Source organism: Mustelus asterias, chromosome 22 (genome assembly GCF_964213995.1).
Source record: "Mustelus asterias chromosome 22, sMusAst1.hap1.1, whole genome shotgun sequence".
NCBI classification, from domain to species: Eukaryota; Metazoa; Chordata; class Chondrichthyes; order Carcharhiniformes; family Triakidae; genus Mustelus; species Mustelus asterias.
Genome location: NC_135822.1, coordinates 22,744,789 through 22,772,116, shown reverse-complemented (window position 1 = coordinate 22,772,116; position 27,328 = coordinate 22,744,789). Strand labels below are relative to the sequence as shown.

Here is a 27,328-nt window from a genome sequence, read left to right as displayed (position 1 = left end):
TCAGGCAGTCTCCAGTGTTTGTTCTGTTCATGCAGTGAGGCTAAAGAACAACTCGTCAGTGGCAACTAGTTCTGCAAAGCAAGTACAGCCTCAGATCCAACAGGCGTTTGGTTCCTTTAGAATTCAGCGATAGTAGAAATGGTGGAGCCAGTGATCGGGAACCTCTGTTTATAATCTGTGTTCTTGTTTTGCAGAGGTGTGAGGAAAGTCCTCATTATGGATTTGAAATGGCCACATCTTGGGATGGCTTTTTTTATAGTTGTCTCCATCACCATGACTTGCTGTTTTGTGTGGCAGTACAGACTCCCAAAGCAAGGCGAGGGTAAGTCTAAGGACGCTTGTCACAGACTGAGGTTTGCCGTTGTCAATAGTGTTGTTGCAAAGAAGAAAGACTTGTTTTCCCTTTCCATAACCTTGGGATATCTTTACAGCCCATGAACCTTTTTTGAAGTCTAATCACTGTTGTAGTGTAGGAGACGGCACGGTGGTGCAGTGGTTGGCATGGTGGCGCAGTGGTTAACACTGTTGCCTCACAGCACCAGGGACCTTTGATCCCCTAATTGATCAAGAGCCTATCTATCTCTGTCTTAAAGACACTCAATGATCTGGCCTCCACAGCCCTCTGTGGGAATGAGTTCCACAGATTCACTACCCTCTGGCTGAAGAAATTCCTCATCATCTCAGTTTTAAAGGTTCGTTCCTTCACTCTGAGGTTATGCCCTCGAGTTCTAGCCTTTCCCACTGGTGGAAACATCCTCTCCACGTCCACTCTATCTAGGCCCCTCAAGATTCTGGAGTCTGCACGTTCTCCCCGTGTCTGCGTGGGTTTCCTCCAGGTGCTCCGGTTTCCTCCCTCACTCCAAAGAGGTGCTGGTTGGGTGAATTGGCCATGCTAAATTGCCCCTTAGTGCCAGGGAGTCAAACGGGGTAAATACGTGGTGATGCGGGGATAGGGTGGGATTGTTACTGGTGCAGGCTCAATGGGCCTCCTTCTGCACTGTGGGGATTCTATTCTATTCTGAGATGTGGTGACCAGCTACCACAAAGGGCAATCACCAGATAACCTGTTTCAGTGATGTTAATTGGGGGATAAATATTTGCCGGGACACCATGAAGAAGTCTCCTGCCCTTCCCCAAGATAGTGCTGTGGGATCTTTTACATTCACCCGAGAGGGGAGACTGAGTCTCGGTTTAACATCTTGTCCGATCGCGCAGAACTACCTCAGAGTGTCAGCACGAATTTCTGTGCTCAGGAGTGCGACTGATGACCCACAGTCTGAATGTTTCTAACTCAAAAATGAGGGAGTGCTATCAGGTCTGAGGTGGAGATGCCGGCGTTGGACTGGGATGGGGCACAGTAAGAAGTCTCACAACACCAGGTTAAAGTCCAACAGGTTTATTTGGAATCATGAGCTGTTGGAGCTCTGCTCCTTCCTCAGGTGAGTGGAGAGTTGGGTTCACAAACACGGCATATATAGACAGAAACACAATTGCAAGATAACCATGAGGAGAGGCTGAGGGATTTGGGATTGTTTTCGCTGGAAAGGCGGCGGCTAAGAGGGGATCTTATTGAAACATATAAGATGATTAGAGGTTTAGATAGGGTGGATAGTGATAGCCTTTTTCCTCTGATGGAGAAATCCAGCACGAGGGGGCATGGCTTTAAATTGAGGGGGGGTAGTTATAGAACCGATGTCAGGGGTAGGTTCTTTACCCAGAGGGTGGTGAGGGATTGGAATGCCCTGCCAGCATCAGTAGTAAATGCGCCTAGTTTGGGGGCGTTTAAGAGATCCGTAGATAGGTTCATGGACGAAAAGAAATTGGTTTAGGTTGGAGGGTCACAGTTTTTTTTTTTAACTGGTCGGTGCAACATCGTGGGCCGAAGGGCCTGTTCTGCGCTGTAATGTTCTATGTTCTATGTTCTATGCTGCAATTGTGTTTCTGTCTATATATGCCGTGTTTGTGAACCCAACTCTCCACTCACCTGAGGAAAGAGCAGCGCTCCGACAGCTCATGATTCCAAATAAACCTGTTGGACTTTAACCTGGTGTTGTGAGAATTCTTATCAGGCCTGATGACCATAATAGGGTACCAATTTCCTGCTCTCAGTTGTCTCTTATAGAAAGCTTTTGGCTGTTTTCCCTGCTGCTATCTCTGTTCGTTTGTGATCAGTCCTTTATTACAGCCCTGTGCTGAGGCCCATTACCAAATTGGGTCAAGTGTTACATTCGCCGCTCAGTTAATTATGTTATTTTTCTGGCAATTTGAGTCCTCCAAATGAATCTTCCTTGCCGGATTATTTCTCTGTTGTATTTCAGGTGAATCTACTTTGTCTAAGGAGCAAGAGCCAGTTCAGATGTGCCCCAGGCATCCCAAGCCTGTGCCATTGGTACATCCTGTGCTGATTTTAAAAGAAGCTCTCGAGAAGGTTAGTAACTGTGTCCATTGTTAAAAGCAATTGGGAAATCAGGGTACAGTTCTGGCCAACTTAGACGAGCTGTTAGTGTAAAAATCTTTGGGAAGTTGCTCACATGTCAGCAGAATAACACCAAGTCAAAGGGATCGCTCGAAAGATGCACAATTAAAAGATTAAACATTAGTATACAATAATGGAACCCCCAATGACATTTCCGATGAATAATTGGAATGGAAAGCACAGCGTTCATTAGATAGGGATTTCGTAAATTTAGCAAGAGATGAATTGAAGTTTATTTGTTAACCCAAAATCTCAGGATTGAGAAAATTAACATAAGAAACTTTGAGAATTGTCATTCTGTCCATTTCTCGGATATGATTTGGATTAGAATGAGGGCACTGCAGTAAGTGCCACTGATGTCAACCAGCACATTGTTTCTCTGCAGGTAGACAAGCAGCTTTTAAGGATTTATGTATCTCTGTTCGTAGGATGTGGGCAACAGCAGAATGGCAGCATTTCTGTCCCACTCCTGCTTCCTTCCTTAAGGGCATCAAAATTCAACTCCAAAAGGCAATGAATGAATTGGGCTTTCGCAATCCTGTATCACAGGATTGTTATGGTGCAGAAAGAGGCCATTCGGCCCATTGTATCTGCACCAGCTCTCCAAACGGGCATTATAGCTTAGTGCCATTCCCCTGCATTTTCCCTGTATCCCTGCACGTTGCTTCTATTCAAATAATCATCTAATGCCCTCATAAATGCCTGTGCGGAGTCTGCATGTTCTCCCTGTGTCTGCATTCTTCCGGGTGCTCTGGTTTCCTCCCACAGTCCAAAGATGTGCGGGTTAGGTGGATTTGCCATGCTAAATTCCCCCCTTAGTGTCCCAAGATGTGTAGGTTAGGGGGATTAGTGGGGTAAATGCATGGGGTTATGGGGATACGGCAGGGGGTGGGGCCTGGGTAAGGTGCTATGTTGAGAGTCAGTGCAGACTTGATGGGCTGAAAGGCCTCCTTCTGCACTGTAGGGATTCTATGATTCGTGGGTGCTGTTGGAGCTGCACCCATCCAGACAAGTGGAGATTATCCCATCACACTCCTGACTTGTGCCTTATAGATGGCGGACAGGCTTTGGAGAGTCAGGAGGTGAGTTACTCACCACAGAGTTCCCAGCCTCTGACCTGCTCTTGTAACCGCATTACTTATATGGCTGGTCCAGTTCAGTTTCAGGCCAGTGGTAACCCCCAGGATGTTGATAGTGGGGGAATGAGCTGTTGAATGTCAAGGCAAGCTGGTTGGATTCTCTCTTGTTGGAGATGGTCATTGCCTGGCAGTAGTGCAGTGTGAGTATTACTTACCACACAAACAGCCCAAACCTGAATGTTATCCAGGTTTGCTGCATTTGGGCATGAACTGCTTCAGTATCTGAGGAGTTGCGAATGGTGCTGAACATTGTGCAGTCATCAGCGAACACGCCCACTTCTTACCTTAAGATGGAAAGATTGATGAAGCAGCTGAAGATGGCTGGGCCCAGGACACCATCCTTAGGAACTCCTGCAGTCATATCATAGAATCCCTACAGTGCAGAAGGAGGCCGTTCGGCCCATCGAGTCTGCACCGACCGCAATCCCACCCAGGCCTTATTCCCGTAACCTCACATATTTATCCTGATAATCCCCCTGACACTAAGGGGTAATTTAGCATAGCCAATCCACCCAAACCTGCACATCTTTGGAATGTGGGAGGAAACTGGAGCACCCGGAGGAAACTCACGCAGACACGGGGGAGAACGTGCAAACTCCACACAGACAGTGACCCAAGCCGGGAATCGAACCCAGGTCCCTGGCGCTGTGAGGCAGCAGTGTGCCACCGTGCCACCCCAAATCCCTCCATATCCTGGGGCAAAAATACCTTTTTTTTGAAAATCTGTAAAAATAATCACTGTATTTCCTGCATCAATGCACTCTGCCATCAATGTATCAGAGATGACAAATGTATCTGACATGCGACCGAGGCCTTGTTTGCAAGGGGCAAAAATGCAGAGGCTCATAGATGGTAGCTGTGTAACGATTACATCCAGCCACTGCTTACATGTTGCACTGCTGTCCTTTGGAGTGGCTGGCCTGCATTTTCATACAACGTAACCCTCTCTGCATTGACCAGATATTAGTACATCCATCTTGCTAGCCACAAAACAGGAGCGCCTCCCCGCTACTTGCCCATTGACTTAATAACATGCCAACATAGTGGCCTTGCTTTCTCTTCATTTTTGCCTGATGTTTGATCTCCTCTACTCACTAGACCCTTGCGATACAACCATTGGCAAGTCCTCAAAGTTTTCAGATCTATTTTGAAGACTGGAACAATATTTCACTCTTGATTCAGTTTCTACGTAGGGATATCCCTATAAATTTCAGGTGCTTTCCAGATTTACTCCTAGTTCCTGAGATTGATTTTTTTTATTCATTCATGTCGCAGGCTGGGCCAGCATTTATTGCCCATCCCTAGATGTCCTTGGAGGGCAGTTGAGAGTCAACCACATTGCTGTGGCTCTGGAGTCATGTGTAGGCCAGTCCGGGTAAGGACGGCAGATTTCCTTCCCTAAAGGACATTAGTGAACCAGATGGGTTTTTCTGACAATGGTTTCATGGTCATCAGTAATTCCAGATTGTTTTTATTGAATTCAAATTCCACCATCTGCCGTGGCGGGATTCGAACCCGGGTCCCCAGAACATTAGCTGAGTTTCTGGTTTAATAGTCCAGCGATAATACCACGAGGCCATCGGCTCCCACATTGCTGCTGCTACAAACTTGTACCAATTATTCAGTTGACTTTAACCAACAGAATTGCATGCAGTCAGCTCAATGTGCTTTTCCGAAGTTTAATTTTTTGGGGGAAGCAGAAGATTTTTTTTATCCATTTGTGGTACATGGGCGTCGCTGGCTGGCCAACATTTATTGCCCATCCGTAGTTGTCTGAGGGTAATTAAGAGTCAACCACATTGCTGAGGCTCTGGAGTCACATGTAGGCCAGACCAGGTAAGGACGGCAGATTTCCTTCCATCATTAGTAAACCAGATGGGTTTTTTCTGACAGTCGACAATGGTTTCATGGTCATCAGTAGATTCTTAATTCCCGATATTTTTAATTGAATTCAAATTCCACCACCTGCCGTGGCGGGATTTGAACCCAGGTCCCCAGAACATTAGCTGAGTTTCTGGATTAATAGTCCAGAGATAATACCACTAGGCCACGGCCTCCCCATTTATTATATTATGTGTATTATAAATATGTATATTATATTAGGGTGGCACAGTGGTTAGCACTGCTGCCTCACAGCGCAAGGGTCCTGGATTCAATTCCGGCCTCGGGTCACTGTCTTGTGGAGTTTGCATGTTCTCCCCGTGTCTGCTTGGGTTTCCTCTGATTTAGGGATGTGGGTTTAGGTTGATTGACCATGCTAAATTGCCCCTTAGTGTCAGGGGGAGTAGCTGGGATAAATGCGTGGGGTTGTAGGAATAGGGCCTGGGTGGGATTGTGGTCGGTACAGACTCGATGGGCCGACTGGCCTCCTTCTGTACTGTAGGGATTCTATGGTATTATTTGTCAATGATATCAAATTGTAACATTGCTGTTATATTGCCAATGACAAACCATGTGAATGCATGACAAGTAAAATGCAAGATTTATCATGTATTAGGGTTGAGATGTGACAGGCCAACATTAATCTGGATAATGCAGATTAAGGCAATATGAAGGGATTCTGATTTCAGTTAGGTTAATGGAACGTTGCAATTGAGTTAATATGAGAAAGTCTCCACTGGCAAAGGCTGATAAATAAAAGGATTGGGGAATATTCCTAAATCGTTGCTTGAAAGCATCTAGTCAGTGGAAATAGCCAAAGGATCTGGTTAGAAAGCATTTAATGAAAGGAGAGCAGGACGATCGAAGACTGAGGGGATTTGTGGTATGAGGCTTCAGAATAATGAATGGTAAACATTTAGTGGACATTTTGCTTCTATTATAATTTGACTTCAATGGAAATAAAACTGGATGAAAGTATAAAACAGACTTGCTGTAACACACATTACACTATTGCACAAAGTCAGGATTGGGCGGCACGGTAGCACAGTGGTTAGCACTGCAGCTTCACAGCTCCAGGGACCTGGGTTCGATTCCCGGCTTGGGTCACTGTCTGTGTGGAGTTTGCACATTCTCCTCGTGTCTGCGTGGGTTTCCTCCAGGTGCTCCGGTTTCCTCCCACAGTCCAAAGATGTGCGGGTTAGGTTGATTGGCCAGGCTAAAAAAAAAAAATTGCCCTTAGTGTCCTGAGATGTGTAGGTTAGAGGGATTAATGGGTGGATATGGGGGTAGGGCCTGGGTGGGATTGTGGTCGGTGCAGACTCGATGGGCCGAATGGCCTCTTTCTGTACTGTAGGGTTTCTATGATTCTATGATTCTAGGATCCATCCCATTTACCGAGAAGTTATATTTCTCACTGCACATGTTCAACAAAATTATGGGCAGAATATTACATTCCCGCTCTGATGGGTTTGGGGTTGAGGGTGGCTTCAAACCGTTTAGCATGACTACCCACCACCCTCCCTTGAGCCCTTTTATGCAATTTTATGCTAGGGCAGCCCTTGCCCCCGTTGAGCCACCAAGTGGCCAATTATTGACCACTTAAAGGTCATTTCCCACCCAACCACTCAGTTTTTAGGGTGGCTGGAGTGGTTCAGGGGCAGGGGGAAGCCCAAAAAGAAACCTGCTCAGGCTTCAGGTGGGGGGGGGGGGGGGTTGCTTCCATCTAGAGCCTCCTTTTAACATTGGGCACCATGCTGTGCATCCCCTCCTCCACCCCCCCAACACTCCCCAGAAAAAAATAGGCCTCACCTCAGCAGGTGCTGCGTTCCCCCTGCTGGCCTCTCTGTCAATACCTCCCACTCTCCCCTGGCCATCCCCGGGGCTTCACCTCTCCAACCCGCCCTGAGACCCCCTTAACTGATCCAAGACTCCCGGGACTTGGACTCTGAGGATTGGTTGTTGTCCCAGACCTGTCCAGTGCAACTTCTGTAGCTGCTGAGACCATAGGACTGCCTTCTTGAGTTGGGGTTGGGGTTGTGGGGGCGGGGGGGGGGGGGGGGGGGGGGGAGAGGGGGGGGGCGGCGGTCCAGTCTCCAGCCAATCAAATGGCTGTGTGGCAGGAAGTATCAGCAAAAATGAGGAGACAGTGGTGTCGTGGTAATGATATTGTAATAATAATGATACTAATTATCCAGAGACCCAGGCTAATGATGTGGGTTCACATCTCACCATGGCAGCTGGTGGAATTGGAAATCAGTTAATAAATCTCCAATTGAGAGCTAGTCTCAGCAATGGTGATCATGAAACCATCATTGATTGTTGTATAAACCTATCTGGTTCACTAATGTCCCTTTAGGGAAGGAAATCTGCCATCCTTACCTGGTCTGGCCTACATGTGACTCTTAACAAGCCTCTGAAATGACCTCGCAAGGTCAGGTCAAGGGCAATTAGGGATGGGCAACAAATGCTGGCCCAGCCATCGACACTCACATCCCATGAAAGAATAAAGGGGGAAAAAACAATGTGTTCGCTGCTAACATCTCAGATAGTGGGAAGGGAACCCTCACCACCCCCCACCAAACACCCATCCTCCCCCCACAACCCCCAACCACCCCCCAAAGGTCCCTTCCTCTTTCTCTTTGAAAATTAAAAGTTAGACAAATAATTGTCTTTTACAGGTTGACTCTCTGCTATGCAATCAAATACACGCAATGAGTCTGCCATCCATTTCGGCCATTGTCATTTATAATGACACTGTTCTGTGGACTGGAAACTTTGGAAAAAGAAATGTATCTGACGAGTTTTCACCCCCACCAAATGAATATACTGCTTACAGGTAACTTTACAACTCCTATCGCCTTCAACCGATCTCGCTCTCCACAGGAAGCATATTTGTGAATAATTCCATATTGCTTATGTAAGGCACTTTTACCTCAGGCCAAGCCATAAATGAGATTTATTTATGAAAGATTTCATTTCACAAATCACCAGATGGGTTGAGGTGAAGGAGCCCATTGATCTCCCACTTACCAAATCATCCTATTGCAGAACAAGCTGTATCTTTAGTAAGCAAGTTTAAACCATCCTAATTGATAAAATCAGCATAATCAGGACCCCACGCACCCCCGGACATTCTCTCTTCCACCTTCTTCCATCAGGAAAAAGATACAAAAGTCAGAAGTCACGTACCAACCGACTCAAGAACAGCTTCTTCCCTGCTGCTGTCAGACTTGTGAATGGATCTACCGTATATTAAGCTGATCTTCCTCTACACCCTAGCTGTGACTGTAACATTATATTCTGCACTCTCTCCTTTCCTTCTCCCCGATGTACTTGATGAACGGTATTTTTTGTCTGTATAGCACGCAGGAATCAATACTTTTTACTGTATCCCAATACACGGGGTTTGGTGGTCATCTTCCAGGATTCTATAGACTCTGGAACAGTCCCTGAAGATTGGAGGGTTGCTAATGTCACTCCAATATTCAAAAAGGGAGTTAGAGAGAAAACGGGTAATTATAGACCAGTAAGCCTAACACCGATAGTGAGGAAAATTCTGGAATCCATTATCACGGGCTTTATAGCGGGGCATTTAGAAAGCAGTGACAGGATCAGACAGAGTCAGCATGGATTTATGAAGGGGAATCATGCTTGACGAATCTGTTGGAATTCTTTGAAGATATAACTAGTAAGGCGGAATTTTACCGGCACGTCCGCCCAAGGTTAGTATGGTCCCGCCCGAGGCCAACGGAGAATGCCGTGCTTCAAGCCTCGCCCACCCCCGATTCCGGGGACAGACGTGCCGATAAAATTACAACCCTCAAGTTGACAAGGGGGAGCCAGTCGATGTGGTATATTTGGACTTTCAGAAAGCGTTTGACAAAATCCCGCATAAGAGATTATCATGCAAGATTAAAGCGCATGGGATTGGGAGAAGTGTATTGAGATGGATAGAAAACTGGAGGAAAGAGGAAAAGAGAGGAAACAAAGAGCAGGAAAATAGGACTGACTGGATTGTTCAACAGAGAGCAGACATTGGCTTGATGGACTGAATGGCCTCTTCCTGTGTTATAATTACTGTGATGTGGCTTTTCTTTCTCCTTCTTTTCATTTTCCTCCCTTCTTTCCTGTTCCCTCTTTTACCAGGATCATTCTCCCCCCCCCCCCCCCCCCCCCCCCCCCGCCCCACCATCCCAGTCCATTCTCGGGTTATTATGTACTCCGGGTCTAGTGAGCAATATTTTTCCCTGAGGTCTCGAGCTGCCATTCACAATGTTACTGAGTAATACTGTTGCACTCAGTCCAATAGTATTCTGTTTCCTGTGTGAGCATTTGCCACTGGTAAATTAAGGTGAAAATCTGAAAATGTTTGCGCCAATCACAATGATAATTCTGTCGAGTGAGGGTGATCCTTGGCTGTTACCAAATGACTAGCTGAAGCCAAAGTGTAACGGCTGAATTCTACATTGATTTGAAGAAATAAGGACTTGGCGTCTGTTCAAATCAAAATTATGGGGTGATGGTGGCGCAGTAGTAATGTCACTGGACCAGAGGCCCAGGTTAATGCTCTGGGGGCATGGGTTCACATTCTATTAAGGGCAGCACGGTGGCACAGTGGTTAGCACTGCTGCCTTATAGCACCAGGGATCTCCAGGTTTGATTCCAGCCTCGGGAGACTGTCAACACCCTCCAGGGGATGGACTCTGACATGCGAGACACTACTTTGCTGTCCTTTTGAAAGATAGTAATGGGCGCAGAGACGTGAATTTGATTTAGCGCAGCAACAATCAACTCTGAAGTGGAAAGTTGTTGCTTTTAATCTGATGCAAGGACCACTCTGTAACTAATCAGCTTCTGGACGTGAATTTATGTCTGTGTTAATCGTTGATTGTGTTGTGGAGTCATAGAGGTTTTACAGCATGGAAACAGGCCCTTCAACCCAACTTGTCCATGCCACCCTTTTTTTTAACCACTAGGCTAGTCCCAATTGCCCGTGTTTGGCCCATATCCCTCTATTCCCATCTTACCCATGTAACTGTCTAAATGCTTTTTAAAAGACAAAATTGTACCCACCTCTACTGCTACCTCTAGCAGCTCGTTCCAGACACTCACCATCCTCTGTGTGAAACAATTGCCCCTCTGGACACTTTTGAATCTCTCCTCTCTCACCTGAAACCTATGCCCTGGAGTTTTAGAATCCCCTACCTTGGGGAAAACGAAAAAGACTAACAATGTGCAAGAAAGCAGAGATAATAATGAGTAACTATGTAACCGTGTAATATAAATCAAACTTATTCGCTGTTGCCACCAAGTGAACAGAGATGCAAATTGAACACGGGATAGATGGTAACTACAGTCCTCGGGACATTTGATTCAGTGACCCTATTTCTCTACTTTCCCCGTCACTGTGAAGGTTCAGAGGTTTGATAAACTCCTCAGACGACCTCCTATAACACTCTGCACAACAGCTCTGGGCACAATGAGCTGTTCAAGAGCTTTCACATTGCAAATTCCCCGTGGGGGGGATTCTCTCTTGATTTGTTCGTGAACATCAGCTAGGAGGTGAGAAAGTACAAAGTGAAAAACAGGAGAGAGGATCGGCACGGTGGCACAGTGATTGGCACTGCTACCTCACAGCTCCAGGGTCCCGGGTTCAATTCCGGCCTTGGGTGACACTGTGGAGTTTGTACCTTCTCCCCGTGTCTGTGTGGGTTTCCGCTGGGTGCTCCGGTTACCTCCCAGGTGCAGGTTAGGTGGATTGACCATGCTATATTATCCTGAGATATGTTGGCTAGGGGGAATAGTGGGGTAATTATGTGGGGTTACAGGGATAGGGCCTGGGTGAGCTGCTCTGTCGGAGAGTCGGTGCAAATGGGCTGAATGGCCTCCTTCTGCACTGTAGGGATTCAATGATTCTATGGCAGCTGATGGAATTTAAATTCAGTTAATAAATCTAGAATATAAAGCCAGTCTTAGTCACGGTGACCATGACAACTATCATTGTTTGGTGTAAAATAGCCATCTGATTGACCAATATTCTTTAGGGAGGAAATCTGCCATCCTTACATGGTCTGACTCCATATCCACAGCAATGTGATTGGCTCTTAACTGCCCTCTGAAATGGCCAAGCAAGCCACTCAGTTCAAGGGGTAGGCAACAAATTTGATTTGATTTGATTTATTATTGTCACATGTATTAGTATACAGTGAAAAGTATTGTTTCTTGCGTAATATACAGACAAAGCATACCATTCATAGAGAAGTAAAGGAGAGAGTGCAGAATGTAGTATTACAGTCATAGCTAGGGTGTAGAGAAAAATCAACTTAATGCGAGGTAGGTCCATTCAAAAGTCTGATAGCAGCAGGGAAGAAGCTGTTCTTGAGTCGGTTGGTACGTGGCCTCAGGCTTTTGTATCTTTTTTCCGAAGGAAGAAGGTGGAAAAGAGAATGTCCGGGGTGCGTGGGTTCTTAATTATGCTGGCTGCTTTGCCGAGGCAGCAGGAAGTGTAGACAGAGTCAATGGATGAGAGGCTGGTTTGCATGATGGATTGGGCTACATTCATGACCTTTTGTAGTTCCTTGTGGTCTTGCGCAGAGCAGGAGCCATACCAAGTTGTGATACAACCAGAAAGAATGCTTTCTATGGTGCATTTGTAAAGGTTGGCGAGAGACGTAGCTGACATGCCAAATTTCCTTAGTCTTCTGAGAAAGTAGAGGCGTTGGTGGGCTTTCTTAACTATAGTGTCGGCATGGGGGGACCAGGACAGGTTGTTGGTGATCTGGACACCTAAAAACTTGAAGCTCTCGACCCTTTCTACTTCATCCCCATTGATGTAGACAGGGACATGTTCTCCTTTACGCTTCCTGAAGTCGAAATGCTGGCCTTGTCAGCGATGCCCGTATCCCATGAAAGAATAAAGGATCTATAAGCATTTCATACAGTCACTTACTTCGAAATGCTGAAACAAAAACAGAAAATGCTGGAAAAACTCAGCAGATCTGACAGCATCTGTGGAGAGAGAGTAGAGCCAATGTTTTTTTGTTATATTCATTCGTGGGACATGGGCATCGCTAGCTGCAGAGGAGCTAAAGGGAGCTAAAGAGTCTTTAGCTCTGACGAAGGGTCATCCATTCTCGAAACGTTGGCTCTATTCTCTCTCCACGGATGCTGTCAGACCTGCCGAGATTTTCCAGCATTTTCTGTTTCTGTTTCAGATTTCCAGCATTTTGCCTTTGAAATGCTGTGACTGTTACAAAAATAAATACTTGTTTATATTTTCTATTCACTTATATTTACATTCACTCACACCGTTCATCACCTCAGGATGTTCCAAAGAAATATGAGCCATAGTTAGCGTCGGTCAGGCCACCAGGAGAACTCCCAAAGAACAAAGAACAATACAGCACAGGAAACAGGCCCTTCGGCCCTCCAAGCCTGTGCCGCTCCTTGGTCCAACTAGACCAATCGTTTGTATCCCTCCATTCCCAGGCTGCTCATGTGACTATCCAGGTAAGTCTTAAACGATGTCAGCGTGCCTGCCTCCACCACCCTACTTGGCAGCGCATTCCAGGCCCCTACCACCCTCTGTGTAAAAAACGTCCCTCTGATATCTGAGTTATACTTCGCCCCTCTCACCTTGAGCCCGTGACCCCTCGTGATCGTCACCTCTGACCTGGGAAAAAGCTTCCCACTGTTCACCCTATCTATACCCTTCATAATCTTGTACACCTCTATTAGATCTCCCCTCATTCTCCGTCTTTCCAGGAAGAACAACCCCAGTTTACCCAATCTCTCCTCATAGCTAAGACCCTCCATACCAGGCATCATCCTGGTAAACCTTCTCTGCACTCTCTCTAACGCCTCCACGTCCTTCTGGTAGTGCGGCGACCAGAACTGGACGCAGTACTCCAAATGTGGCCTAACCAGCGTTCTATACAGCTGCATCATCAGACTCCAGCTTTTATACTCTATACCCTGTCCCCTAGTTGTATTGAATAGAATCATGGGATTTTTTTTTACATCCATCTGAGTGGGCTGATGGGAAATTAAGCCTCACACCAGAAACTTGGTCACATAATCCATCATGAGGTTTCAGCGCTGAAATGCTATGTTTTGGCTCAGACATTACGCCAAAGCCTCTCGAATGGAAGTAAATGAACCCATGGCATGACATGCAGGAAAGCAGGGGAGTTCTCCTGGCCTGCATTTACTCCACAACCAACTGCAACAGATTATCTTGTCATTGTTTTTTTGTGGAAACTTGTCATGTGCAAATTGGCTTCCACATCTATTAATATTAGTGCTAGTATAAACTGGAGAAATAATGTAATTGAGGAATAATACAATCATAAAATGTATTTTACCTTCAGCAAGTTTATTCTGCATACAGCTCAGTGTAGAAACAAACTTCTTATGCCCCCAACTGTTCCAGTTGTGTCCATTTATACTCTTCATAGAATCCTACAGTGCAGAAGGAGGCCATTCAGCCCATCGAGTCTGCACCGACCACAATCCCACCCAGGCACTATCCCCGTAACCCCATGCATTTACGCTAGTTGGTCCCCCTGACACTAAGAAGCAATTTAGCATGGCCAGTCCACCTAACCCGCACATCTTTGGACTGTGAGAGGAAGCCGGGGCACCTGGAGGAAACCCACGCAGACATGGGGAGAACGTGCAAACTCCACACAGACAGTGACCCAAGCCAGGAATCGAACCTGGGTCTCTGGCGCTGTGAGGCAGCAGTGCTAACCACTGTGCCACCGTGCCGTCCTCATTTGGAGGTTGAGCCAATAACCATCCCCTGTCTTTAATAAGGCAATTAGCCTAACAATGGAATTGCCAAAGCCTGTACTTGCTGATAGATTGACAACATTTCATTTCATTACATCAGAGCCGACACTTAAAATTAATTACCGACTGTAAGACACTTTAGGACATCCTAAGGTCATGGAAGGTGGTGTTTGAAAGCAAATTATTTCCTTTTCTCTTCTACTCAAAAACATTTGGCAGAATGTCCAATGGGACGTGCAAATGGTCAAAGCTGACTACAACTGGGAAGCATGCTTTTATACTGTTTATTCTCTGTGAGGTGCTTGCAGAACGTGGTATTCGATGATATCAGACTGGCACAGACTGTAGATTTCAACTGAACAGTTTACAAAAGAACAAAATCAACAGCATCCTCAGCACCATTTCCACTTGTAAGGGAATTTCTGGGTTTGGAATTTCTGGGTTTAGAATGAGAATTTGGAATTGGTGGTAACAGACTTTGAGAGATTTAATTCTGGAAGTGATTCCAAAAGATCCAGAGATATGGCTGCTTGACTAGGAACATAAGATTCCGGAGCAGTTAGGAGATGTGAAACCGTGGAACGTACAAAGGAATATCATAGCAATCCTAAACTCAGTGTTAATAGTGTCAGTGTCAGGGCAAGCACGGTGGCACAGTGGTTAGCACTGCTGCCTCACAGCACCAGGGATCCCGGCCCAATTCCGGTCTTGGGTCACTGTCTGTATGAAGTTTGCACATTCTCCCCGTGTCTGCGTGGGTTTCCTCCCACAGTCCAAAGATGTGCAGGTTAGGTAGATTGGCCATGCTAAATTGCCCTTTAATGTTGGGGTATTAGCTGGGTAAGTACATGGAGTTACGGGGATAGGTCCTGGGTGGGATTGTTGTCGGTGCAGACTCGATGGACCGAATGGTCTCCTTCTGCACTGTAGGATTCTATGATTCGAATAAATGATCCACTAAAAGGACATGTAATAGCGAGTGCATCCTGCTACTGGTAACGGCACAGCTGGGCCACGACACAAAGAACAAGAACAAAGAACAAAGAACAATACAGCACAGGAACAGGCCCTTCGGCCCTCCAAGCCCGCGCCGCTCCCCGGTCCAGGATTGAATCCTGAATCCAGGATCCCCGCCCAATTTTCCAGCCTATCTACATCCTAATATCCCATCCACCGAGCTGTCCCTCACAGCTACGATGCTTTGTTCATCACAACCTATTAACTCACCCCCACCCCCCCATTCCAGACCATGTGATCTCCAGGGAGAGGCGAAAACCCAGAGTGAAAAACCCCAGGGCCAATATGGGGAAAAAAATCTGGGAAATTCCTCTCCGACCCCCTGAGGCGATCGAAACGAGTCCAGGAGATCACAATGGCCCCGATCGGAAAATGCTTCCCAACCCTAGTCATTTCCACTTCCACGACACCATATGAATTCCCTGCCCCCGAGACAGGTTCCCAACTATCCGCAGTCTCGCTCTGTACTGGCACCAGCAAGATGATCATAGAATGAAGCCTTGAAACGAGAAACAAGGAACAATTAGCCCGCGCCGCTCCCTGGTCCAAACTAGACCACTCTTTTGTATCCCTCTATTCCCACTCCGTTCATATAGCTGTCTAGATAAGTCTTAAACGTTCCCAGTGTGTCCGCCTCCACCACCTTGCCCGGCAACACATTCCAGGCCCCCACGACCCTCTGTGTGAAATATGTCCTTCTGATATCTGTGTTAAACCTCCCCCCCTTCACCTTGAACCTATGACCCCTCGTGAACGGCACCACCGACCCGGGGAAAAGCTTCCCACCGTTCACCCTATCTATGCCTTTCATAATTTTATACACCTCTATTAAGTCTCCCCTCATCCTCCGTCTTTCCAAGGAGAACACGTAGCAACTGAGCCATCATAGGCCCTTGGTTGCACTGGGTCAGTTGGTGGAATAGCACTCCTGTTTGGAAGCAGCCAGACCTGTACCAATTCAGCTGGGAAATCATTTGAATAATGGACTAATTTGGTTATAAAAGATAAAGCTTGAGTGGTGACTCAGATCCAGGCAAAATCAGTGGTGTGGAAAAGAAATTAAAATAGATATTGCGGGTTCCTTGAACTGTCATTTTCATAAGTTTGAGCTTTTCTTAAAGATTTTTTAAAGTTTATTTATTAGTGTCACAAGTAGGCTTACATCAACACAGCAATGAAGTTACTGTGAAAATCCCCTAGTCACCACACTCCAGCACCTGTTTGGGTACACTGAGGGAGAATTTAGCATGGCCAATGTACCTAACCAGCACGTCTTTCGGACAGTGGGAGGAAAGTGGAGCACCCGGAGGAAACCCACGCAGACACGGGGAGAACGTGCAGACTCCGCACAGACAGTGACCCAAGCCAGGAATCGAACCCGAATCCCTGGCATTGTGAGCCAGCAGTGCTAACCACAGTGCCACCGTGCTGTCCTCAAAGTTCAGAGTTCACTCTGAGAATGGTACAGGTTAACCATGATGGGCAGAACATCTGGATATCCAGATGCGGTGGCCCCTGTGCCCATGGATGCAAATACCATAGCCAATGCATTGTCAGAAATGTTTGCTTAGCTCACGTCAAAATTCGGAGCAAATCCTTTTCATCTTCATCAGAAGATAAAGATAGAACAGCGACTGTTCCTGCACCTACTTTTGCACACTTTCATTATTATAATACGCACTTTGAGATTCCTTCTTAATGCCAGTTAGTGTGTGACGCGTTGTGATATCAAATTGGGTGAAAATCTCAAAATCATTACTTTTGTTTCAGGATTGCGAGCATTTCCAAGATATTCCCCGCTATAATGCTGTACAAACTCTGGCAAGAAGGGAAAATTTCATCTCTGGACGACCCACTCACAAAATATGTCAAAAACTTTACAGTTAAAAACCCACTGGGAAATTCAAAAGTGCCAGAACATAAGTATGAGGCAGAAGACTTGGTGTTTCTTGAGAGAGGGGAAGCCAGTACAAAAGTATCATCTGTGACCTTGAAGCGGATGGCCAGTCAGCTGTCGGGTAAGAAAAGTATTTGGTAGAATCCCGACAGTGCAGAAGGAGGCCATTCGGCCCATCGAGTCTGCACCAACAACAATCCCACCCAGGCCCTACCCCCATATCCCTACATATTTACCCTGCTAATCCCCTGACACGAGGGCCAATTTAGCACGGCCAATGCACCTAACAAAATATGTCCTTAAACAAAATACTGCTTCTGCTGACACGGTAAATATTATCTAATTTTCAAAAGAAGCAAATGTTAGGTCATGAAATAGAGTTAACCTGGAATACAACAAAAACAAACTCAGTGCGCCCCTTACCTAGTTATAAGCAGGGTTTTCACATATATATATATATATATATATCTCTGTGAAGAACATTGCATTTCAAAAGGTTTTATGAGAAATTTAGCATCGAGCTCAGGAAGCCCCATCCTGTAAATTGAATCATAGAATCATAGAATCCCGACAGTGTAGAAAGAGGCCATTCAGCCCATCAAGCCTACACCGACCACCATCCCTCCCAGGTCCTATCCCCGTAACCCCATGTATTTACCCTGCTAATCCCCCTGACATTAAGGGGCAATTTAGCATGGCCAATCAACCTAACCTGCAGACTGTGGGAGGAAACCAGAGCACCCAGAGGAAACTCACGCAGACACGGGGAGAACATGCAGACTCCACACAGTATGCTAACCGATGGGCCCAAAGTTGCCCCCTGAGTGAACGACGTATCTTAAAGGATTTAGGTAGTATCGCAAAACATTAAACTAGAGAACCATCCTCTGGAAACGTGCCAACAGAAAGCGACCTTGGTTAAGCTCACAAATCATTTCAACAATGCTGGCACAGATCCAAAAAGTTGGCATTATCAAAAACAAACTTCAATCAAGATCTATGACCAGACTCACTCTTCCAGGGCAACCGGGGCACCCAGTGGAAGACATTGAAAAAGCCAAGTAAATTTGGTCCCGTAATGTTTAGTTATGTAAAGAAATATAGCTGACTCTTAAATGCCTTCTGAAATGTCCACTCAGCTGTAACATATCAATACAGCAAAACACTGTGGGTGTACCAACACCATACCAACTGCAGCGGGTCAAAAAGACAACTCACCACCATCTTCATAATCCTACAGTGCAGAAGGAGGCCATTCGGCCCATCGAGTCTGCACCAACCACAATCCCACCCAGACCCTATCCCCATTACCCCATGCATTTACCCTAGCTAGTCCCCCTGACACTAAGGGACAATTTAGCATGGCCAATTCACCTAACCCACACAGCTTTGGACTGTGGGAGGAAACTGGAACACTGGGGGGAAACCCACACAGACACAGGGAGAATGTGCAGACTCCGTACAGACAGTGACCTGAAGCCGGGAATCACTCCTGTGAACTTGTTGGCTTTGGTTACAGAGCTAGGTAAATTCTGTCTGAACTGTTTTGCAGGATTACCCAGGCGCCTCCGGTCAACAAGTCTGCTCTGGGATGGAAATACTGAAATGGCGCTGAACCTTCTGCAGGACGACCTTCTCGTTGCGGATCCTGGCACAAGGTCAGAGTTCATCCTTCAGCACGGAAATTTTAAACTTTGAGAGACTGGGACCCGAGGGCACAGCCTCAGAGTAAAGGGACAACCCTTTAGGACCGAGATGAGGAGGAATTTCTTCAGCCAGAGGGTGGGGAATCTGTAGAATTCATTGCCACAGAAGACTGTGGAGGCCGGGTCATTGAGTGTATGTAAGACGGAGATAGATAGGTTCTTGATTGGTGAGGGGATTAAAGGTTACCGGGAAAAGACGGGAGAGTGGGGTTGAGAAATTTATCTGCTATGATTGGATGGTGGAGCAGACTCGATGGGCCGAATAACCTAATATCTTATGGTCTTAATCTTTTTATGTTTAATAAATGTTACATTCTTTTGTTAAAAGTTAATCAGCAGTCCTGTGACTCTATTCATCCAGAATAGCAGAGCAAACTCGATGGGCCGAATGGCCTAATTCTACTCCTATATCTTATGGTAAAGAATTGATGACCAATTAGAATTTATGGATGATTCTTGATTTTTAAAAATAAGATTATATCAAATGAATTATCCTTATCCAGTGAAATATTCCACTGTATCGTTAGTTTACACAAATAATTGATGAAGCTTTTCATGGGAATAGCATAACGGGGTCTGGCTTCAACCCAACTTATACAAAACAAGGGGTGAATCATGCAACTCACTGCACTAACAGGCAGAAGCACTTTTAATCTGGTTTTCATCACAGGCGTCAGTACAAAGGTTGCTTCAGGATGCATCTGATTGGGACTTTACTGCTACCATGACTGATCTACAAGGCTCCGATGAGATTGTAGTGACATATATCCAGCGAGGGTGAGGTGGAATGTGTGCGTCTTGTGCTGTTACAGTGAGAGTTACGCCAACAACTGGTGTTATTAGCGCTCTGAAGAGACTTTCGAAGCTCGACTGGCAGTCCCTGCATGCCATTCAACATAATAGGCAAGGATTCACATTGCAGTAACAGAGCAATGTTGTGAGATCACACCCGCCACTCGCGATCTCAGCATTAGCCTAAGCGTGTGGGGGAACCGTTAACAGAAACTTGTGCATCGCTTTACTTAGGTGATCCAACTTTACAATCTGATTTTGGGGGCCGGAGCATGTGTGAGCTTCATAACCAGTGTTACCTCCTCACTGGGCATGTGACTGCTGCTTCGGTAAGACCCGCCAATCAAGCTTATAAAAGGTTGAATTGCAAAAGAAGCGAGTGTGATGTGAGAAAAGAAACTTTTTAACACAGCGAGTGGTTTGGGTCTGGAATGCGCTGCCTGGAAGTGTGGTGGAGGCAGGTTCAATCGAGGCATTCAAGAGGGCAATTAGATGATTATCTGAAAATAAACAAAGTGCAAAGATATGGGGGAAAGGCAGGGAAATGGCACTGTCATAATACACGGTGGCACAGTGGTTAGCACTGCTGCCTCACAGCGCTAGGGATCCAGGTTCGGTTCCAGCTCGGGTCACTGTCTGTGCGGAGTCTGCACGTTCTCCCCGTGTCTGCGTGGGTTTCCTCCGGGTGCTCTGGTTTCCTCCCACAGTCCGAAAGACGTGCAGGTTAGGTGCATTGACCATGCTAAATTCTCCCTCAGTGTACCCGGACAGGTGCCAGAGTGTGGCGACTAGGGGATTTTCACAGTAACTTCATTGCAGTGTTAATGTAAGCCTGCTTGTGACTAATAAAATAAACTTGTTTGGAGAGGGGTGCAGACATGATGGGCCAAATGGTCTCCTCCTGCGCCATAACGGTTCTGGGATTGCCTCCCCTGTGCATACCGGAAGCTCTTCACCTTGAGGAGAAGCAGTAACGTATCTTCGTATCACTCTCTGTAAACTTAGCTGCCCTCTGTCCTGAACCTGGCACTGCTGCTTCCACTGAGCCCTCAGTCCCTGCTCCTCTCCTTGGGGCCACTTGTTGATGGAAATGAGCTCTTTGCTCCGCCCAGTAATATATAAATAAATCAGCTGACATCGGTGTTTCTGATGGATCCAGCCATGAGTTAGTTGGCGGTAACAAGCCCCATTCTGCTTTACTTTCTGCGATGAATCAGACACTGAGGAATTTGTTATCGAGGAATAAAAATTGTTGGACCTTCAGAAACAATTTAAGTAAATTGGGCAGACCTGTGTCCAGATTATTTAATCAGTAACAAATGTACAGAGCAACTCCCTTTCCAAATGTGGATTTAGGACTTGTAAGAACAAAAAAGGCACATTAAAATCACGACAGAATGTTAATACTGACATAGAATCCTTACAGTGCAGAAGGAGGCCATTCAGCCCATCGAATCTGCATCGACCACAATCCCACCCCTTAACCCCACGTATTTATCCTGCTAATCCCCCTGACACTAAGGGGCAATTTACTATGGCCAATCAACCTAACCCGCACGTCATTTGGACTGTGGGAGGAAACCGGAGCACCCGGAGGAAACCCACGCAGACACGGGGAGAATGTGCAACCTCTACTCAGAGAGTCACCTGAGGCCGGAATCGAACCTGGGTCCCTGGAGCTGTGAGGCTGCAGTGCCACTGTGCCACCCATATGTTATATTGTAGGTAACTAGATGCTGCATAATTTTGATTTTATTTAATGTGTTTAAGTAAAGAAACAAATATACAAAATCAATCACAAAAAGTGCTCTAACTGAGTAACAATTACTATTCTCTCTTTCTTAGATGCCATTACAGTAATTTGGCATTTTCCCTGCTGGCTCACATTCTGGCCAACAAAGTTGCTGGATCGGAGTATCAGCGCTGGATAACTGAGAATATTTTGGCTAAAATAGGAATGGAGCACACTGGATTCGAGTTCACACACTCGGTCCGCTCCCAGCTGGCGGTCGGTGTGTACAGCAATGGCCAACCGGCACAGCTATACGACCTCGGTTGGTACCGACCCTCTGGCCAAATGTATTCAACCACCGCCGACCTGGCTAAGTTGGCGATGGTTCTTCTAGGGGCTGTTCACAGGCAACTCCTGGAGCCTGACACCATCAAAATGATGCTGACCCCAGTGTTCAGGTGCTCGGAGGATTACTTTGCCAGCAGAACAGGAACACCTTGGGAAATCAGTGAGCTGTTTGGATATGATATCATTAAGAAAGACGGTGACTTGGATGGTTACTCTGCAAGCTTCTCCCTGGTTCCCAAGCTCAAACTGGGATTCGTCATTTTGATGTCAGGTGCCCGACCCCAGGAGAAGGACTTGACTACAGGAGTTTATAAGCACCTAATACCCGCCATGGAGTCTGCCTTTCGACAGAGCCACAGGGTTCTTTCTCCACCTCCCCACTCCAAGCCTTACGTTGGTTATTATACATTTGCAAACTTGACCTTTTATGAGATCAAGAAGGATGAGGATGGAGTATTAGTGATGCAGCAATTTGGCCCTCACATTGAAAAGTTGGTACCCGAGAGATACAGGACTATCAAGCTATGTTACTTAGAAGAGAGGATATTTCAAATTGTATTTGAGAAAGAATATCCGTGTGTCCTGAAATTCAGCACAGCCTCAGTGTCACTCGAAGCACAGGATGGACAACTGTTTAATTTCTTCCAGTTCAACAGGAAAGGCGTGTCCACTGGTTTTGACGCTCCAGGTCTTAATACGTATAATATCCTCCGCATTAACCGAAAACCAAAATTCTGAGAATCAACACAGAACATGCAGCTATTTTAGGAACATTTGAAAAGCCATTTGTTATAGAGTCAAGAACATTAGAAATACTGCAACAAGGAAAAGTCTAGTTGGTCAAATCAAACCTTTCTCCCTGCAGGGACCCTCTATGATCGCTTGATCAAGATTTACCATCATCTGTTGATCCCGTATTTAATGGAACAACATGGCCAAGAATCACCTCGGAGCTGTTCCCCCGCCCCCCGCACCACCCCCACCCCCGGCGTGATCCCTTGATGAAGATATAACACTGGAAAAGTATTAACTCCCAAGGACATTCCCAACCTACGTTTCCGCTGTTTACCTCCTCACAGAAGTGTTGTTAGAATCTCCATAACTTTTTTTTAATGTTTATTTATTAGTGTCACAAACATGCTTACATTAACACGGCAATGAAGTTACTGTGAAAATCCCTTCGTCGTCATACTCCGGTGCCTGTTCGGGTACACTGACTTTTCTATTTATTCATAACTTTGGGGCGGCACGGTGGCACAGTGGTTAGCACTGCTGCCTCACAGCGCCAGGGACCCAGGTTCAATTCTGGCCTCGGTTCACTGTCTGTGTGGAGTCTGTACATTCTCCCCGTGTCTGCGTGGGTTTCCTCCGGGTGCTCCGGTTTCCTCCCACAGTCCAAAGATGTGCAGGTTAGGTGGATTGGCTGTGCAAAATTGACCCTAGTGTCAGGGGGATTAGCAGGGTAAATATGTGGGTTTACAACTGTAGGGCCTGGGTGGGATTGTGGTCGGTGCAGACTCGATGGGTCGAATGGCCTCATTCTGCAATGTAGGGATTCTATGATTCTAGGGATACTATGATTTACATCCATCTTTTCTGATCCCTGATCCAACTTGTCCAGCTCTCTTTTAATATCAAACAGTGGTTTGCATCATTGGCCACTGTACACAGTTCAATGTTGTTTGCAACCTTGGACGTCTTGGAAATGTTTGCTCTTCTTGGTCACTTGTATAAAAGTTACAAACAACACTGATCCTTGTGAAAATCCAGTGGCAAATACGCCACTTCCCCTCTCACACACACACCAGCCGCTACCAAAAGAGAAAATGCTGGAAAATCTCAGCAGGTCTGTAAGGAGAGAAAAGAGCTGACGTTTTGAGTCCAGATGACCCTTTGTCAAAGCTAAAAGGCATAGAAAGTGGGAGATATTTATGCTGTAGGGTGAGGGACCCGGCAACAGCACCCTATTGTCCATTTCCCAGCCTAACAATTAAATCGTGTCTCTGAGCCTTGTCTGCTATGTGCAATGTTGTCCAATAGTTACAGGTAAAGAATTAAGCAGCTGGCGAGGATGAGAGTTAAAATTGTATTCATCTCCTGTAGCGATGCATCATTGTGTGGGATGGCTGTCTTTTTGCCTGAGCAGCACATTTTTGCACCGCGTTGCTTGCTGATTCAAAGTGCTTGATGGAGTCCCTTTGTGCTGTGCGGAGCGAAGTGAAGAGTTTGCAAACATTGAAACAGTGCTGAAAGTCGTCAAGAGACCTGGCGGAACATTTTTAAATTCCACAGTCCACATTGTCCAATCCTGATTAAACAACAAGGTCTAAAATTATCAATGTTCTCCTGACCCACCAGGACCTGGACTCAATGGTGAAGACATTGATGGTGATTTTGCGCCCCAATGCTGGATACAAAACACCACTTTTAACACTGTTATTTCATCATCCAATGTGTTTGTGCCATCGTTACTATTTGTAGGACTGCACTAATTTATATCAATAAATAAAATTGATTGAAACTTGTGGATGTAGTGATCCTGCCGAGGGCCTTAAATGTGGCCTTGTGATTTTGCCAACTATCGGCACGGCGGCACGGTAGCACAGTGGTTAGCACTGCTGCTTCACAGCTCCAGGGTCCCGGGTTCGATTCCCGGCTCGGGTCACTGTCTGTGTGGAGTTTGCGCATTCTCCTCATGTCTGCGTGGGTTTCCTCTGGGTGCTCTGGTTTCCTCCCACAGTCCAAAGATGTGCGGGTTAGGTTGATTGGCCAGATTAAAAATTGCCCCTTAGAGTCCTGGGATGTGTAGGTTAGAGGGATTAGCGGGTAAATATGTGGGGGTAGGGCCTGGGTGGGATTGTGGTCGGTGCAGACTCAATGGGCCGAATGGCCTCCTTCTGCACTGTAGGGTTTCTATGATTTCTATGATTCTATGATCATAGGATCCCTACAGAGCAGAAGGAGACCATCTGGCCCATCGAGTCTGCACCGACTCTCCGACAGAACATCTTACCCCAGACTACCTTCCCTGCCCTATCCCCATTGAGATCATGTTGAAATTGCTCCCAGAAGATTTCAGATCAGAATTAGACCATTCAGCCCATCAAGTCTGCACTGCCATTCAATCATGGCTGATATGATTCTCATTCCCATTCTCCTGCCTCCTCCCCATAACCCTTGATCCCCTTATTGATCAAGAACCTATCAATCTCTGTCTTAAAGACACTCAATGACCTGGCCTCCACAGCCTGCTGCGGCAAAGAGTTCCACAGATTCACCACTCTCTGTCTGAAGAAATTCCTCCTCATCTCAGTTTTAAAGGAGCATCCTTTCACTCTGAGGTTGTGCCCTCGGGTTCTAGTTTCTCCCACCAGTGGAAACATCCTCTCCACATCCAATCTATCCAGGCCTCTCTGTATTCTGTAAGTTTCAATTCGATCCCCTGTCATCCTTCTAAACTCCATCGAGTATAGACCCAAACTCCTCAACCTCCTCATATGACAAACCCTTCATTCCTGGGATCCTGGCAAGACCTCCAGCGTTAACCCAACTAATCCATAGTTTTGAAAACTCACACCTTCACAATCATGAACATACACAGTAGGGGCCATGAAGTCCATATGAATCGTACCCTTGGGTTTTATTAGTTGCGATAGGTACGTGGCCCTAAGGCCGTGTCTGGGAGCCAGTCTCTGTGAAGTGGTCACCGAATTGAAATGCTCCTGGCCACCACCATGTCATTATGGAGGTCTGCTCCCCCAGGGGCTGGTAGCTGTGATACATAGCCCATTGTAAGGAAAAATATCTCAGTGTCTCTCAGGCATGGACATCTAAGATGGGTCCCAAAGAGGCCTTTCCTCATCTCAACTGGGAATACTGACAGCCACATCTGTCTTCAGCCAGGACACAGGAACTTGCAGCGCAGGAAATTACTACTCTGAGTCCAATATCATTTGATTTGATTTGATTTGTTATTGTCACATGTATTTGTATACAGTGAAAAGTATTGTTTCTTGCGCACTAACAGACAAAGCATACCATTCATAGAGAAGAAAAGGAGAGAGTGCAGAATGTAGTGTTACAGTCACAGCTAGGGAGTAGAGAAAGATCAACTTAATACAAGGTAGGTTCATTCAAAAGTCTGACAGCAGCAGGGAAGAAGCTGTTCTTGAGTCAGTTGGTACGTGACCTCAGACTTTTGTATCTTTTTCCCAATGGAAGAAGGTGGAAGAGGGGATGTCTGGAGCCCTTAATTATGCTGGCTGTTTTTCCGAGGCAGTGGGAAGTGTAGACAGAGTCAATGGGTGGGAGGCTGGTTTGAACATAGAACATAGAATATAGAAAAACTACAGCACAAACAGGCCCTTCGGCCCACAAGTTGTGCCGAACACATCCCTACCTTCTAAGGCCTACCTATAACCCTCCATCCTATTAAGTCCCATGTACTCATCCAGGAGTCTCTTAAAAGACCCTATTGAGTTCACCTCCACCACCACTGACGGCAGCCGATTCCACTCACCCACCACCCTGCAAAGGAGTGATGGACTAGGCTTCATTCACGACCCTCATCTTATTTATTATTTATTTAATTATTCATCATCTTATTTAGGGTGAGCAGAGGTTTTTCTCTGGGGAACCAGGCTGGGAACCAGCGCACCCCATTCCATTCTAATTACTGGCCTGCCTCATGCCAATAGTTAGAAGTCAGGGATTGGCTACACCACTAATACTGCGAGAGATTAATAATAGCAAAGCTTCTCACAGTTCTAAGAAATAGTTTTAAGAAATAGTACTTGTACCAAAACTGGAAAGTACTGGAAGTTAAACAGCCATGCAGCAAAGGAGAAAGCGGAAAGTCACTTAGACAAGTCGGTCCCAAGTTAGTAAGAAACCTGCAGGATCCAAAATAAGGAAAATATTAGCAAATATTTATAAAGACCTTAACCAATGAGCGTAACTCAACATTGATTTATAGAGAGCTTGTCATGCTTGACTAATCAAATTCTTTAAGGAAATGACCAGATGTACAGGCAAAGAAAAGGCAATGTGGCATAAATCAAAAACAGAAAATGCTGGAAAATCTCAACAGGTCTGACAGCATCTGTGGAGAGAGAATTGAGAACATAAGAACTAGGAGCAGGAGTAGGCCATCTGGCCCCTTGAATCTGCTCCGCCACTCAATAAGACCATGGCTGATCTTTATGTGAACTCAGCTCCACTTACCCGCCCGCTCACCATAACCCTTAATTCCTTTACTGTTCAAAAATCTATCTATCTTTGCCTTAAAAATATTCAATGAGATAGCCTCAACTGCTTCACTGGGAGGGAATTTCACAGATTCACAACCCTTTGTGTGAAGAAGTTACTCCTCAACTCAGTCCTAAATCTGCTTCCCCTTATTTTGAGGCCATGACCCCTAGTTCTAGTTTCACCCGCCAGTGGAAGCAACCTCCCTGCTTCCTCTTATTTATTCCCTTCATAATTTTATATGTTTCTATAAGATCCTACCTCACTCTTTTAAACTCCAATGAGTATAGCCCCAGTCTA

The 27,328-nt window shown here is 46.0% G+C and overlaps 1 protein-coding gene across 1 annotated transcript; it reads left to right on the top strand.

Annotated features, from left to right (window-relative positions):
- The first annotated feature begins 216 nt into the window (after positions 1-216).
- Positions 217-22,519, top strand: LOC144509909 (putative beta-lactamase-like 1). Its single transcript, XM_078238903.1, has 6 exons — positions 217-322; positions 2,319-2,428; positions 8,175-8,332; positions 17,077-17,324; positions 18,756-18,861; positions 21,547-22,519. Exons 1-6 carry the CDS (start codon positions 217-219, stop codon positions 22,517-22,519), a joined length of 1,701 nt encoding a protein of 566 aa, XP_078095029.1.
- The last annotated feature ends 4,809 nt before the right edge of the window (positions 22,520-27,328 follow it).